The sequence below is a fragment of the Phalacrocorax carbo genome, chromosome 6 (assembly GCF_963921805.1).
Source record: "Phalacrocorax carbo chromosome 6, bPhaCar2.1, whole genome shotgun sequence".
Classification (NCBI taxonomy): Eukaryota; Metazoa; Chordata; class Aves; order Suliformes; family Phalacrocoracidae; genus Phalacrocorax; species Phalacrocorax carbo.
This window is the reverse complement of record NC_087518.1, coordinates 18,224,226-18,241,008: the sequence shown is the minus strand read 5'-3', so window position 1 is coordinate 18,241,008 and position 16,783 is coordinate 18,224,226. Positions and strand designations below refer to the sequence as shown.

At 50.4% G+C, this 16,783-nt stretch overlaps 1 protein-coding gene across 1 annotated transcript; it reads right to left on the bottom strand.

Moving 5' to 3' along the window:
• Nucleotides 1-7,134: 7,134 nt before the first annotated feature.
• Nucleotides 7,135-15,468, bottom strand: DUSP7 (dual specificity phosphatase 7). Its single transcript, XM_064453994.1, has 3 exons — nt 14,801-15,468; nt 12,024-12,452; nt 7,135-9,500 (listed from the first exon to the last, which is right to left on the bottom strand). Exons 1-3 carry the CDS (start codon nt 15,210-15,212, stop codon nt 9,193-9,195), a joined length of 1,149 nt encoding a protein of 382 aa, XP_064310064.1. The 5' UTR covers nt 15,213-15,468; the 3' UTR covers nt 7,135-9,192.
• Nucleotides 15,469-16,783: the final 1,315 nt, after the last annotated feature.

Genomic DNA, 16,783 nt, shown 5'->3' with positions numbered 1-16,783 from the left:
GCCAGTAGGAAGTATCCCATGGCTCAAAAGAAAAGTGAAGAACTCCATAGACAAAACCAAACGTATCTCTACAAGGAACAGCCTCACAGAAGTTTTGGAGATTCAAGAAAATTAACCATCATCCAGAGTTTCATTCATAGTTATTTCAGAACAGTGACATCTGGGAGTTATTCTGGACTGCCAGAGATCAGAACTTGACTTTAACATTGAGACAGGGAAAATGTTCTTACGTGTAACTCACCACTAGTCCCATCTCCAAGGTCAAGTGCTTCATCTTTTGGTGGCTAATCGACACAAGCTGCAAGAACCCCCCATTTTCCAGGGGAGCCAGCACTTATGATCCAGAAATGCTCCTCACAAGGCAAATGTCCCTCTTCTAACAGGATCAGTCCTCTCCCTTCCCATCTGAGAAGGGCCTGGCTAGCTCAGTCTGGGGGATGGAGTTGCAGGCACGGGGCTGACACTCTAGGAGGGAAATGGAGAGGGAACAAGATGGGGATTTCCTGGCTACTGCTGGTTCGAGCCACAGATAGGAGGTGTCAGTCCCATCATACTGACTGAAAACTGTATCTCAGTGGAAGCACTGATTCTGTATCAGGAATGCACACTGACAGCAGCTTCAAAAATGACTGGATTTGTTCTATTAAAAATACTGACATTTGTAAATCTTGCTTCGTGCACACACACGCACTTCTCTCCACTTTTACCAGATTTAAAACTAGACTGGGAATTTCTCTAAAACTGCCTGAGCAGCTGGCAACACAGAAAAGCTACAAGCTGGCTGCTCTGGGCTTTTTCAGACACAATTTTTGTGCAGTTCAGCCCCTTATTTGGGCCCTTATTGGAGTGGCACCCCTCAACACTAGTGCCTTCACCAAGTTCTGCTGCAGGACTCACTGGCCAGAGGCAGACAGGGTCAGCAGAGAACCTCTCCTTCACTTATTTTCCATAACAACCCTCCTGCCCATCACCAAACCACTTAAGTCCTTCCCCTTGCAAAGAAAAATATGCTGCAGGGACATAAATAAAAATCAGTGGTGAATTTCGGCACTGAACTGCACTATCAGTGCATGTCTGGGCACAAGCTAGTGCCCACTGAAGTCAGCAGAAGTTTGGAAAGACAAAACACCTCCCACACAAAGGAGAGACAGAGGAAGCAGTCAGAACTGCAAGGCAGATAAGCTGCCTGTCAGAACAGGCTTGGACTGTCCTAGCAGGAAGATGTTGTCCAATGAGAGGGAAAGGTATTTGGGGAATGAATGGTGAAGTTTCTTGTTAAAAAAATTATTTTAAAAACCCAAACAAACAAAAAAAAAACACCCACAACACTTTCCCAAACATATCTCTCAGCTTTCTGCCAGCTGGATGCAGGGCCAAGACATGCAGGAGCCTGCTTGAACCTCTAATGCAGGATCATTTGTAGGCAACAGCCTGAATGAAGACAGAGGGAAGGTGATGAATGGCAGAGAGGACTCAGAGGAGCAGATCACCACAGAGCTGCTTCTTATTCTGTCGGAGGAGAGGGCAGCCTTCTGCAGGCTCAGCACCCTGAATCCCCTCAAACTCACATCCAGCATCCCACTTTGCACAGCTCCAAGAGGATCCTGCTTGGCATTCGGGGGTGCAATCCTGTCTGGACAACTGCCTGCTCCAAACAGCAGGAAATCAGCCAACCAGGGAGACGAAATAGCAAATTTAGAGTAAGAACCAAAAAACTGGAGCAGAGCTGTAAATCTTCCACCAGGTACTGAGCACTTCACACCAGGATTGCATGGTAAAATGATGGGTTCAATTCAGAGCCACATTGGCAAAAGGAAGGAGAGTGCTTATCCGAGACCCAAAGTCACAACCTGAGTTGTGTGGTGGGGGTGTATGCACTCCCTTATACACATTTAGAGTCAAAAATCTCCCCTACAGAAAAATGCTGTGCTTCTAGGGTGTTGCATCTGCAAACAAACCTCAGAGCCCAGCTTCTCGCTGGCACAGCTTTCACTAATGCTGTATCAACGACCAGGGTCTCACAAACACACCAGTCTGCTCCCTCCTACTTTGTGCAGGGTTTATCACAACAATTCACCTCTGAGGAGAAAACAAGGAAAAACCACAAGCCAAACTAGAGCAGTCCTTTACAAGAGAAGGAAAGGAAAGAAAAGAAAAAGACAACACAGACCAAAAACAAAGAGTAAACTTCATAAAAGCAAAATCCCAAATCATGGAGAATCTGCCCTTGAGGCAGTGATGGGAGATGAGAAGAGCAGGTTGATGAGAAGAACAGAGTGCCTGAATGCAGAGACTTTCAAAATAAAGCAGCAAGAAACCCAGCAAATGGCTTTACATAAGCCAGATGTTTCTTCAGGGAAAGAAAGTAGGAAAATAAATAAATCTGTCTGGATTCCCCTTTCTCCACTCATACTTGGTTCCCTCACCACATACTACTTGTGCTCTTGGATTACTTGCACCACTGAGCAGCACAGAAGTAACACACACAACCCCCAAAATCTTCCCATAGCACAGCTGGTCTCCATTTCCAACATGCCCCAATGTCTCTGAGAGGAAGCCAGGCTCCATTCTCCTGCAGAAGGACCACAGCTTCACAAAAGCAGCTGCGAGCTGCAGCTAACTGAGAGTACCTCAAATCCCAACTATTCAAAGAAACTGAAAGCAGTGGAGAAACCAGGGAAAGCAAATAAGGATAATGCAGAACAAGTGCAAGCTCAGCTATGAGCACAACCAACCAGAAGGGAGAAAGAAAGGCTAGAGAGCACTGGTGGTCTCGCCTTGCTCCAGGCACAAGGGGTGGGTTCTGTACTGTCCCAGCACTGAGAGGTCCACATGGCCCACAGAGGCTGAGCACCACCAGTCTGGGGCTGAACAGCCAGCCTGGGTGTCTGCTCCTGCTGCATGATTAATTCCCAACCCATAATTAATCCCCAACCCTTGACCAAGCCATCAAAGCTGAACTGCAGCTTCTGCCCTGACCCAGCTCCCAACCCAAAAACACAATCGCAACACGGCTGAGCAGGGCAGCGTGGAGGTGTCAGGGAGGAGTCCAGAGGCACCAGAAACTGAAAATTCCATTGCAAGCAGCTCATAGTCTCTGACCACTGCTGTTAGCGCCATCATGGCTGCTAAGGACTCCCGCCACCATTGTAGGCTGAGGGGTTCAGCTGCTGCCAGCCACACAGAGCCTTCTTCCCCCCACTGTTCATTTTCCCACACCTCCTTCGCTGGACCCAGTGCATTTCTGTATCACCATGATGGCCACGAGTCTTTCAGGCCTTCCCAGGCCACCAGTCAGGATCACCCCATGTACCACCCAAGGTGTCACACCAGCTCCTCAGGTGTTTTGGAGATGAAAAAGGTAAGAGCAGAGACATAGCCAGGCTAGCAAAAGGAAACAGTGCTCACAGAGGTAATTTTGCCCCCTCACAAGCCTTGCTGGCCCAGGAAGGGTGGCTGGTGTACACCCCCCCCCCCTCAGGGCAGCAGCGGCCATGACAGGAAGGGGCATGCTGTGCAGAGGAGGGACACAAAATGGCTGCCACTGCCCACCCTGGGGAGAGTGCTGCCCTGAAGTACAACGCCATATTGCTCCCCACCTCACTGTTTCCTGCCAATTTAAGGCAGATGCCACACAAACAGCCATTTAAACCTGAGCATGGCCCCCAGGAAACAGACATCTTTGCTGCTTCGTTGCCATGTCACTAGCTGAACCAGGTGTGGCAGCCAGGACCACACACCGCCTGGCTGGACATGGCAGCCCTCAGCATCCCCTTGCCCCTTCAGTGCAACACAACCACCAGTACACAGCACAGCCGTTTCCCTCACACCACACTCTGGTAGTGGTACCTCTCACCCAAATCTCACACCTGCACTCAGGATCCAGCAGTGACCTTGTGGCAGCGCCGGGTAGCCTTGCTGTAGCCTGTCCTCTGTGCCCATGCTGCTGGGTGATAGAGCAAGAAGGTCAAGAGGCAGAGACAGCAAAAAGGGAACTTTGCAGCTTCAGTAGAGGAACTGACAGGAACAGGACGTAGAGGCTGGATGGGATTCCCATGAGCTGCTCTCCCTACCTGCTGGACATATGCTCACCCTCCTTCTCATCCCAAATTACATTTGGCCAGCCCAGCAGTATGATCTCAAGTATGATTAAGAGAAAACTTTGAAGAAGCACAGGAGCAAATGGCACAAAATCTGGAAGAAAGTTCACTTTCACACACTTTCCAAGCAGCCCAGAGCATGACTATCACAGCCTGTGACAGTCAGCTGTAAATACAGGGATGTGCGGATTAGCTGAACTATTTAAATGCCTTTGCAACACTGCAAATAGCCTGATTTGCTCACATGAAGGATAAAAAAAAAGAAAATAACAGCCCACAAATAACCTTGTTACCTTGGAAATGTGAGCACCCAAATTCAGATGCTGGCGGAAGAGTCTGCTTTCCCAACGTGCATCTCCGCTGATGAAAGAGCAGGCAAGTTTAGAGCTGCAGAGGTTGACTTGCATCATGCTCAGAGCATTTCATGCCACACCAAGAAATAAGGGCCTAGGAGAGGGGTAAGGGTAAACACAAGCAAAGGAAAGAAAGCTACAGGTAACCCCAAAGCCCCTTCCCTGACTTTGTGTGTCCTGCTCATTGGGCTCCTGGTGCTGCCTCCACCACCCCTTCACACCTCCCTCCTGCGGTCATTTGGTCATATCTCCCCTGCCTTTCCATTGTCTATCATTGTCCATGACCACAGCTAATCCACACTGCCCTGGGAACCTACTCTTTGCTCTTCTGTTTCATAAAATGCCTCATGCTCAGGACATACCCACTCTTCTTGCCCTTCCCTCTCCGGCTGGGGTGAGCAGCCAAGCTCTGCCATGCAGCATGGAGGAAGGCAGGATGGGATGTGCTGTGCAGAGGGCTGCTGGAAGTGTTTAAAATCAGCTACCTGGGCTTCCTGGTGCAGAACTGTAGAAGTTTAGTTCTAACAGGGTTCAGAGCTTTGTGCTTTTGCCATTACATGAAACATAATGAGAAACTTTTTGAAAGCACATGGGACCTGTGGTCCCTCTAACTGTTCAAATCAGAGGTAAGACAAAGCTGGGGGGTGGTGGTGGGGATTCCCACTAGTATCACCTGATGGCTTGTGGCATCACAAGTGAAAACCCAAGGACAGCAGATCTCTGCCTGTAGAGATTACCTTGTTTTGCAGAGCACAGAACCACAGAGCATAATGCAAGCAGCTTGTCTGGAATCAATGGGTTAACCAAGGAGCTTCTCCCTGCTGCGTGTGGGAAGCCATATCTCCTTGCCAAATTCCACTGATCTGAACATAACCAGCTTTCTCACTGAGCCTGTGCTCCTACACTCGGCTAGTGCTCGTGCCCGCCTCTGCAAGGGAGTATACAGAGACCCCAAGCTCTCTTTTCTCTCTGTAACTATTTTTCCAGTATTGCCCCTTTCCTGATGTCAGTTCTTGTCTCCTCACTAAATTACAGTACATCAGGTCTCCAAGGAAACCCCTTTGAGCCAAGAAGCACAGTGCAAGACATTTGTAAAACACTGATGGCTGAGGACCAGGTGAGGCTGGCTGTTCCCTGCTGTCAAGGCCAGGAGCCTTGGAAAAGGCTCCTCTGGGTCCTTGAAGAAAGAGCACTTACAGGTGGCAGGATGGTTTTCAGACAAGCCATCTCTTTCCTTTGGCAATGGGGCTTTTGAGTGCAGTAGTGGTGGGACACTTGTAACAGACTTGCATCTCCCAGGATCAGCTACCCCAAGGGAGTTGCCTGCTGAGGAGCAGCCTGGCATCTGCCTGCACACCAGCTCTTCCACAGAGACTGTCACAAACAGCAGCTGTGCTGTTCTAGCCAGCCACAACTCAGCTACCATGCAGATGTGCTTACAGAGCTAATGCTAACTGCTAATATCCTATTCCACACCTTAGCAGAAAATCATAAGAGGAAATTAGATGGAAGCAAATATAGCCATACACTTGACAAGCTGTTCTGCACTCTTTCAGTGCACAGCAAGCCTCCAGCATGGTTTCATATCTTCCTCAAGAGCTACTCTACCGTGTAATTACAGGGGGAAAACCTAAAGTCTTCTTTTCCCTGCATCCTAGGTACATTTTCATTTGTTGAGCCACAAACAGGCCTCTAAATCAATATATAGATTCCCATCATGCAGTCAAGGAGTAAACATTCTCATGCACACACATGCTCCCTTGGCTACTGCTTCAGCTTGACTACCTCCCCCCTGCTCTGCAACAGACTCTGCACCCATCAGCCTGAGCTCCTTCTGGGATAAAGCTAGCTATCTTTGGTGCTTGGACCCTGGGCTTAGAAGAACAAGGCCACACACACACTCACTTTGAGGAATTGAGCAATTGAATAGATAGTCATTTAATTTCTTGCCATTAAGGTTAAAACAAGGAATGCACAGGATGGAGGGGGACAGGACCCACTCATAGCCAGCTACTAGCAGAGGCATGGGGAGCCACAGCTCCCTTAGCTGGGCTGCACTCAGACACTTGGAGCCAACATTTCACCCTAAAGCATCCTCATCAGCCCTTCCAGCTTTCCCACAAAGCACATGCACTGGTGGCCAGGAAACACAGTGGGACAGCACAGACTATGCATGGCACTGCAGTTGGGGGCTTGGCCCCCCACCCAAGTATGCAGGAAGGAGTTCCTGCTGTCCGCGACACCCAGAAGTCATCAGATGGCCACCCACAAAGCCACTACATCTTGTTTTCCTACCAAAACAAAGTCTGCTATCACAACAGTTGTGGGCAAGGCCTTGCAGGCCATGCTTAAACAGCGACACAAAAGTGTCTTTAGTTTATCTGTTTATTTTTGGCGCAGAGGAATGGCTGGGGTCAAAGTGGTCCCATTCTCAAGCTGTTTGTTGTTCTCCAGTTTATCCAATTCCTCCATATTCCTCTCCTCACCCTCCCACCTCCCCCTCTCTATTTTAACATAGGTCTTAAATATTAAGCTGTGCATGAAACCAAACACCACACTTGAACACTGCCCAGCAAATGCTCTTCATGGTCACAGAAGAATATTAATTGACCATAAAAAAAATGGATAAGAGCAGCCTGCCCTTACATGGACAGAGGCTAGACAAGCATCTGACACAAACATTTTTAAAGAAAAAATAATATTTATTTGCAATATAAACAAAGTCCCAATATTGGATCAGTATATATAGGGTCACTAATTTTCCTTCATAACTCAGAAAGCAGAACCATTCCTCACTAGCAAGCTCTCATTTGCACTAATCAGAAGATGCATCTCTTTTTTCCTTTAAAGAATAAAGACCACTAAGAGCACAGGAAGCCTTTACAAACCAGCTTAGCAGTAATGTAATACAGATGCACTGTCAAAAAATCCCTGAAAAAATAAATTCCTCCATGAGGTAAGATGCAATTAGGATATTCTCAATTTTCTCACTCGCAACTGTACTTACTCTCATTCTCCCTTCCAATGACCCACAATCCCAACATTGTTGCAAACAAAACCCAACGAACAAACAAAACAAAAAACAACCAGAAAACAAGAAAGAGAAGCTCATTCCAACATTCTGGTAACATCTTTTAACAAAAAAAACACGGTTTCAGGATGTGACAGTGTCAAACATTCCTCTGATGGAGGGTTTTTTTTTATTTTTTTCTTTTTCTTGAAAAAAAGTACAAAAAACTGGATATTTAGAAAAAATCCGTGGCTTTTTTTTTCAGTTACATGAGAGTTAAAGTGGACAGGGAGGGGGGAGAAGGGAGGGACTACATTGCAGCCAATAAAGAAATCTCCAAATCCATTCTGCCCTCCTCCCAGAAATTATTACCACTTCCTCCCCCTCCCAGCTTGTTATAAGGTGTTTGCCAAACACTAGTCAGAAATATAAACAAGTCTTCTCAGAATAGAAGGCACAGCATAAAGTTATTCAAAAGAGGAAGAAAAAAATCAGAACCTCTGTTGAAAGCTCCAATCATCTCAGAATTTGTCAATTAATATATATATTCATATATATATAAAAAAAATCTGTTACAACACTCTTGTCATCATTTCTACATCTCTTCACTCCCCTCACACACGCGGTGCATGACAATTCAGTCCCATCCCGCTACACAATCCTCACTCTGCTCCAGGCACTCACTGTGTTCCCCCCTCCACCCTGCACACATGGGAAAAAACTGAGCGGGCATGAGAAACACCAACATCACAACTACCTTCTGTAGTCGTGAAGCTAGAATGGTTTTGGGCCAGCTGGATGACACTAAGTCAGTCAACAGGCAGCAGAGAATGAAGCTGGGCTCAGACATGCTTCTACCAGCTCTGGAGGCTACAGGAGTTTTACCTCTGGCAATAGCAAACAGTGTTTTTGGCAGGGGTGGCATTACAAAAAAAAAGCTTGCGGCTTAGTCACCTTGGCTGAATCAGTGCAGAGTTTGTGATTGTGAGTGCAGGAGTGGCAAAGGGGTTGCGTTTAAGCCCAACTGGCCTTCACACATAACAAAGCTTCCTACCAGATGCTAACAACAACAGCAGCAGCATGTATCTCTCGGGAGTACCCAGTAATATGCCAGGACATACCAAGGCTTCACAAAGTGTGCAAAATGCATTTGGTCAATATAAACATTTGATTAAAAAAAATAATAAATGATCAAACAAGAAACAGAATAAAATACTGGTTTTGCAACCTCGTCTGTACAAACGGTCAGGAACTTACATATTTAAAAAGAGTTTGAACCCAAAGCTCGATTAAGATCTGCCTTTTCTTTTTTTAAAATCAAAAAAAGTAAACTTGGGTTTTAAAACAGTCTTGGCCCAACACCTTTTGTTCAAGGTTTCCAAGTGCATAAATCTCCTCACTTTCCACAGCAAGCTAACCCCTGGTAGCTCTTCACACATGTGCGTGTTCTGACAGTCCCAATGCACCCAGGAAAGCGGTTATTGCCGGTAACAGCTGCATTCAAAATGCTGTAACATCGCCCGTATTAAATAACCCCCTGTAAAAAGACTACCTCTTCGATCAGGATACTAATGAACGGCATTAACCTTCTTAAAGCAGCGATCAGGCACCTCTGCCCAGAGAAGCTAGTCATTTCAGAGCTGCCTGGCAAGACGGATATTTTTGTAAGAGTTGAAATGCTCAAGAGAAGCTGTTTGATGCTTGAGTTCCCAACCAGGTGGCATCACCTTCATGTGGACTCCAGAGTGTTCAGCTGAAACAGGTTGTGGTTGGTGGGGGTGGTGAAGTAAAGCTGTTCACTGGGCGAGCGGTTGTCACAAGGGCTGTTGAGTCCCAGAGTCCTCTCAAAGTCCAGGAGCTGGCCCATGAAGTTAAAGTTTGGGGAAATGTTGGATTTTTTCCTTTTCACAAAGTCATAGGCATCATTCAGGGACAAGTTGAGTTTTTGCATCAAGTAGGCGACAGTGACTGTTACAGACCGGCTGATGCCAGCGAGGCAGTGAACAAGGATCCCACACTTCTTGGAACGGGCCTCATCTGAAACAAGACAAGGGGAAGGGGGAGTCTATTATTCTGCACCAAAACTGCATGGCTTTGGAGCAGGGTCAGGTGGCAGGTACAAGCTCCCAGGACCAGGACAACTGCCAGAACTGGATCCCCTGCTCCTGGTGACACCATCTCATGTCCCTTTGACACCCACATCTCTCCCCAAAGAGTTTCCGAGATATTCCCACTGCACAGGAAAGCTGCACTTCCCCATTCCACACAGCAAGGCTAAGCTTCTCACATGCTTGAGAAGTATTAATCAAGCCTGGCAACGCATTCCTTTCCTAGGGAGCATCAGTACCCTCTACTCAGAGACATGGAGTAACCCCCAAAAGGCTGGTAGAGCTGAAGACAACAGCTCCAGGGAGATAGCACACCCACCTCAACACCAACTAACTGGGGAAAGCTATGCACTTGATGTGAGGCTACAGCCCAGCACCATGAAATCTATCCTCTTCTGTTGTTCTTGTCCTCCTTCCACTAGAAAGTTATCTGAATGTAGCTGAAGCCAGTTTAAGCAGTCTGAAGTGCAGGAACTTCCCATATTGTGAAATCATTCTTTAGGATCAACAGAAACGCACTTCACTACAAACAAACGCTTGTGTTGGAGGAGACTCTCAGGATGAATGGTAGCAGGGAACAGGAATGCAGGCTGAACCAAAAAATGGCGAGATAACAGCAATGAGATTTCCCCTCCCTTGCCACTGACTGAAAAGCACACACACACTCATTGTCTCTCACACAGCCGGAACAGCATGATCCCTTTATGAATTGACATCTTAGTGCTGAAAGAGGGACACGCTGCTGAGAGTGCTGAATGCACACAAGTACCCAGCGCTGCTTACTTCTGGGCAGCCCTATTTGAAGTCAGTCATTTGACTGAGAGCTTGGCAGGGAGGGAGAAAGTGGCAGGAAAAAGAGGATCCTCAGGCAAAGCTGGAGGTAAGAAAGACTCTGTACCACAAGTGCAGAGAAGGGTAAAGAAGATGCAGGCAAAACAAAATCCAGACCCAAGCCACAACAGGTTTTCTTACCCAGCTTCCAAAAACAGGCAAGAATTTCCAGTACGGTGGGCAACTGCCCCCCAGCATACTCAGCCCTCCCTGTTCAACATTTTTCTGAGATATTTTTGCCTTTCATCTGACCTGTGCCGCATTTCTTGGTGTTTGGTTTTAGAGTGAGGTAATCCTCCATTTCCTGTCATTAACTGGAAAGCACAAGTGCAGCATTCACAGAGACATCGGCTGACTGAAGCAGACAGATCCCGAATGCCACATGCCAGCAGGGACCCCATACCTCACCCCTGACATTTAATACCATGCTCCATATAGGAAGTGTGGACGGGAGATCAGACAGGTCCCTGCTGCCACACTGGAACTGCCACTTCTGACCACAGTCATGTTAATAGAGGACAGAAGCTGTGGGCAAAGGAGAGTGCGTGGGAACCAGGGTTTCCAATGGCTGAAAAGCAGCCGAGGACCTGCCACTGCTCTGCTCCATTTCAGGCCTTACAGCACAGCAAGCGAGTGCATGCAGCAGGGTCCAAAACGGCGGTGGGGGGGGTAACAAAGCAACACTGAAACAGGCTGCACAGATTTCAGTCTGAAGGTAGAGGTCCCCCTCACCTCTACCTACACCAATGCTTTTATCCAGATATGAAGCCATAGGGCTTTTAATAGTTAATGGCACAGATAGTCATTACCACCATTCACCCCTCATAAATCAGAACTGACAAGGCTAGCAACCATCACCAGCAAATAACACAGGTTACACTGGAAGTGTACATCCCTATTCAGTCTGACAGAATTCTCACAGAATAAGAAGCAATTTTCAAAGTCAACACTAGCCTGGGAGAAGAGATCTGCTCCCCGTGTCCCTCCCTACCACCAGCCAAAGCTCTCTCAGGGGCTGTCAGCACAGCAGTTTTTCCAGCTGAGCTCTGCAGTGTAGTTACCACCACTAACTCATTCTGTTGACACTTACCTTAGAAGAAGTATCCATACAAGGAGTTAGTTAGCTAGGACGATTTACAGTGGGATTGCAACTAGACTAGCAAATCCCCTCAGGGAAAAGAAACATCCCCCCTCCCAGATTTTAACCACACTTGGAGCTAAGGAATTGCTGGCACCAGTCACATTAATGCAACTCCCATCAACACTCATTTCTCCGAGGAAAGCAGGCAAAGGAGCTCCCCGCTGCCTCAGTTCAGTCATTTCACACAAGTGCAAATCCCCATACAAGGGCAAGAGACAGCAGGGCTGGTCCTATCACTTGCAGATAGCCCAGCTGAGGTGCTGTAAGAGGGCTGAATTTTGGAAGGGGAGGCCTCCCTAAACCCAGCCAAGGGCAACACACACCAGAAGAGTCACCCTGGCAGCACGAGGTTCAGGTGCTAAGCTAGCACCAATGTTATGCCCAGAGAGGTGAGGCCAGAGACGCGTAAGAGCCCTGGGAAGCAGCTTGCCACATTCTTGAGCAGTGAGTACGAAAACAGATGTTCTGCCAACTACCTACCAATGAAAGCAATGGCCTCAGGAAAGAACTGCGAGAGGTTCTGGCTCCAGTGATCTGAAATGGGGATCTGCTTGTACTTGAACTCTCCATCGTGCTCAAACATGTTTGGCAGGTTGGGAGTCACATTCAGGATGTATTTAATGCCGTATTTGCCCAGGACGTCCAAGTTGGTTGAATCTTTGGCACAGCCTAGGTACAAGTAAGGTAGGATCTGGACCGGAAAGGCAGGCTGATTGTTAGGGATGGGGCTCCCATCTGACTCTGTGGCACTGCTGGGTTCCCTGTCGGATTCGCCATCTGAGCAGTCAGAGCTTATCCGCAGCCCTCCCAGGCCAAGGACTGATGCAGGGGGAGAGTTGCTGGGTGAGGAGCTGTCAAGGTTCGTCTCGCAGTGCTCTGAATATTCGGTCTGAAACTTGTTAAAGCCACCTGGGAAGGGGTAAAGGAGAGAGGGAAGGCAAGAAGCAGAAACAAAAAGATGTTTTATTCTTCAGAATGGGAAATCCTTCTACCTGAACACATGTGCATGTTACTTAGCAAGTCTTTGCCAGCAAGAAGTTGGTATACCGTCAACTTCACCCCAAAAAAGTAGCAGACTGCTACTGACCAAACAGGTCCCAAAAATCCAAAGAGTGTTTCTTACGAAGTTCAATATTGCTTGTGATAAATAGGGGCCAAATCTCAATCACTAAAGAAACAAACATCTAAAAATAAAATTAGTGGCAAGAGACAATCTTGCCTCATTAAGCTTCTCAGAAGTATGGGTCTGGTATGACTCTTGCCTAAACTGACATTAGACAGAGAAGCACAGAAGTACCTGTGTCTGAAAAGACAAAGCAAGAACAACCACCACATATGCAGCCCAGGCACTAAAACCCAATAAAATAATTCACCTTCATGCAGGTAAAAAGGCCATAAGTTTTGCCAAAGAGCAATCCTCACCCCTAATTTTCACTACAAACACATTTTGCAACAGAGCAGTGTCACAGGTTTGTTCTTCACCCAAACCACAGCAGGCTTGAGGAGGGATGGAACCATTCATGTCTGCTCCTAAGTCCTTTTCCCCAGCTCCTCAGCTCAACGGCTTGGGAAGGAAGACAAAGGCAAGGAAGCAAAAACCCCACAGATCTACCTCCTTTTCAGGCAATATTAAACCTGAGCTCAGCCATCAGTATCTGGCACTAAAAAATGGTTCATTAGAAAGGCCTCCTGGAAACTTTGTTAGTGGGTTCAGTGGTTGTGGCTGGGTCACTGAGCAGGACAGACAGCTCCTACCACATCCATTCATGAAAAAGGCTCATCCTCCTCCTTCCTCCCCCCCTCCCCCCCCGCACCGCCAGACAGCGCCGAGGAGCCATTTTGGAATTTTAATTGGAAACATTTCCCACCGAGGCTCCCGGAAAAAGGCAGAGAAAGGGGCTAAACTCCTCCCCTGCTCATCAGGGAGAGCCTAGGAGTAACTTCAAAGCTGCTCCTTCCAGCTAGGGATAAGGACGACGGGGAGAGAAATGGGAAGACAAAACGAAGAAGCAGCGGAGCCCATCGGGAAACCCCAAACCGGGATGGGACGGGGGATTCATCCACCAGCACAGACTGGGAGCAAAGAGACAGGAGCGAACAGTGGGATCAACCCCTGTGCACGGAGCCTGGCTGCTTCCCCACCATGTCACCTTTGAAGGAGGCTTATGCGGGCAGCACAGCCCCAGAGGCTGGTCCCCAAATACTTGCCTGTCCCCCCTGCCACCCCAAGCTCGTACCTGGGGCTCCCTCGGCTACCCAAAAAGGGTCTATCAAGCAGCAGCAGTGTTTTTTAAAGGTCTGCGAGTGGCAACTTTCTTCACCGCCCCCCCCCACCGCCATCTCCGCTCTCCTGTTATTTCTGCCTCAAACACGCCACCCAGCGACCGGACTGGGAGGATGGGAAGGGTCCCAGCAGCCCAGCTGTGGGCTCTACTCGGCCCGCTGCAAGATCCCAGCAGGCCTCCGCAAAATGGCCAAAAATCAGCCTCCCCCCCAAAAAAATAATCCAAACCAAACCCCAAACAGCCGGAGTCCTCAGAGAAGGGCATGTGCGGGGTGCTGGGCTCGGCTCCCCCGCAGCGGGGCTCCCCGCTCCTCCGTCTCCTTGCCCCAGGGGAGCAGCCGGGCTGCTCCCTCCCGGCCCCGCCGGCATTTCTAGAGAACGGGGGAGAAAAACCCCAACCGCTCGCTTTTCGGAGATGGGGAAGAAAAGAAAAAAGGAGGTGAGGCTCTCCTGCTCCCTCCCCCACCCCCCCCAAATCTGGCCATCCTTTGCGGAGGGGCTGAAGGGGAGCTTGGTGCCGGGGCGTGGAGCCCCTGCAAGGCCCCCCCGCCCCAGGGAGCAGGGGCGAGGGGCGCCCCGGGAGGCAGCAACGGTGCCCGGCCGGGTCGACTTGGGACAGGACAGCGCTGGAGGGAACGCCGCGGCGGCGGGGCTGAGGGCTCCGTCCCGCCGCTGCCGGGGAGGCAACGCAGGAAGAAGCGGGGCGCTCCCGGCCGCTTCCAGCCTGCGACCATTTTGTGCAGAGTATTAAAGCGGAATGCAGAGGGGAAAAAAGAAAGTATATTTTAAAAAAACTAGATCAGGCACGGGGAGATGGGGGAAGGAAACAAAACAACCCAGCCACCTCCGGCCGGCCAGGGGATGGCCGCCCGGCGATGCAGGGGCCGCCCGGGGGCTGCGGAGGAGGGGATCGGGGACGGACAAGGGCTGCGGGAGGCGGACAGGGCTGGAGGAAGGGCCGGGGGCGCCTCACCTTTCAGGTAATAGGCTTTGCAGCCGTCATCGCGCAGCTTCTGCAGCAGGAGCCCCAAGACCGAGGTGGCGGCGCCGCCGTCCTGCCAGTCGGCGGTGGCCTCGTCGTAGAGCAGCACGGTGTCGGCCTTGCAGCGCTTGACGAAGCGCTCCTTGTCCTCGTGGTTGGGGATGATGGAGCGGATGGGCAGGTTGCCCTTCTTGAGGCGGCGGAGCATGAGTCCGGGGATGGCCAGGTTGATGGCCGTCTCGATGTGCGAACTCTCGAAGAGCTCGTGGGGGCGGCAGTCGAGCAGCAGCAACGAGCGACCGCCGCCCGACTCCAGCTCCTCCTGCAGCCACTCCGCGCTCTTGCACGGCATCGCCGCAGCCATGGGCGCCCGCGGGGAGCTCCCCCAGACCTGCGTTTTCATGGGGCTCAGCAGCGGCGGCCGCCAGCGCCTGGCCCACCGGCCACCCACGCGGCGACCGGACACGGCCCCGCTCCGGTGCCCTCCCCGCCCCGGGACCCGGGTGGGCTTGCGCTGTGCCGAACACGGCGCTGCCGCTCCGCACGGCCGTGGGTGCGCGTTACCTGCGACCCGGAGCACGGCGGCTCCCGCTCTGCCCTACGCAGCGCGCCCCATCCCGACGGCCTCAATTAAAGCGGGGCTTTGCCGGCGGCTCGGCGTGTCATGCCTCGGGAGGCGGGCCGGGGCGGGCGGCGGGGCCGGCCCAGCGGCAGCACGCCCCGCCCGGCGCTGCGCGGCACGGCACGGCGTCGCGCGGCACCGCGCACACGCACCGGGCGGTGCAGCCCCGCGCCCAGGCCCCGCCCACCGCCGGCGCGTCACCGCCCACCGCCGCGCCTCATTGGCGCTGGGGACGAGGCGGGGGAAAGCGGGAGAGGCGAGCCCTATATGGGCAGGGGACGGGGCCCGGGGCTCGGGCGCGCTGGGGGTGGGGGCAGAGCGTGGGAAGGCGCGTGGGGCTACGAGTACCGCGGCCCACGCTGCCAGGCAAAACCGGGCCGGGCCGCCGTCGCCTTTCCCGTCAGTTTTCGATCAAAAGTTTAAGAAAAAGTTACGGGAGTGAAGTCATACAGTCTACGGGCCCAGCAGGTGTGGAGGCCTGCAGGGGTTTTGAGTGGGTCATGCCCAACCCTGCCTCCGTCTTTGACAGCAACACATAGTTCCAAAACAAAATTGGCTGAGACACATTAGGCCTCACAATTCCCTTTTGTTCTCAGAATGGGCCTCAAAATAGATTATTTTAGCTGTGCATCCTATTTTTAGAGTATCTTCCCTATTGGTATCCACTACTATAAATAAAAACCTTTTGTGCTGCAATACTGAAATTTCAAGCCAGGAATGTAACTGGAGACACCCTTCTGGTTTCCTTCCATCTTTTTTTCAGGTGAATCAGTTCTCCAGTACCAGAAGTTTTCTATGCCTCATATAAACTGTTCTTGTTACAAAATAGATTTGATCTTTCCCTTTTTAATGAGCAGGATGACATTAAAAACATGGTTTTGTATGAGCTGCTTCTATTGCAGTCTGTTTTCACCATGCAGGCAGTCAGCTGTTGATGGTTTGCTTGCAGAGGTTGTGCAATCTCCATCCTTGCTGGTTTTCAAGATTCAACTCAGCACAGCCCTGAGTAACCTGGTCTGACCTGAGCTCAGTCCCAGCTGACCTATCTGGGCTGACCCAGCTTGAAGCAGGAGGTTTGACTAGAGCCCTCCTGTGGTCCCTTCTCACAGGGGATACCCTACAAGCTCTCCAAATTCCCGTGGGCATCGGGGGCATCGGGGGGGGGGGGGGGGTGGGTGGGGGGGAGGGGAACAACAGCTCCTCCTCCCCAGTCTGGGACAGATGAGCCATTCCCTTTTTGCCCTAACTTCTGTTCTCTTTCTGCTGTTACTATAAACATTCTCAGCAAATACTGTTACAAAGGGAAGTGTCAGGGTCTCTCTCACCATCAGATTCCCAGGCTCAGCGACCTG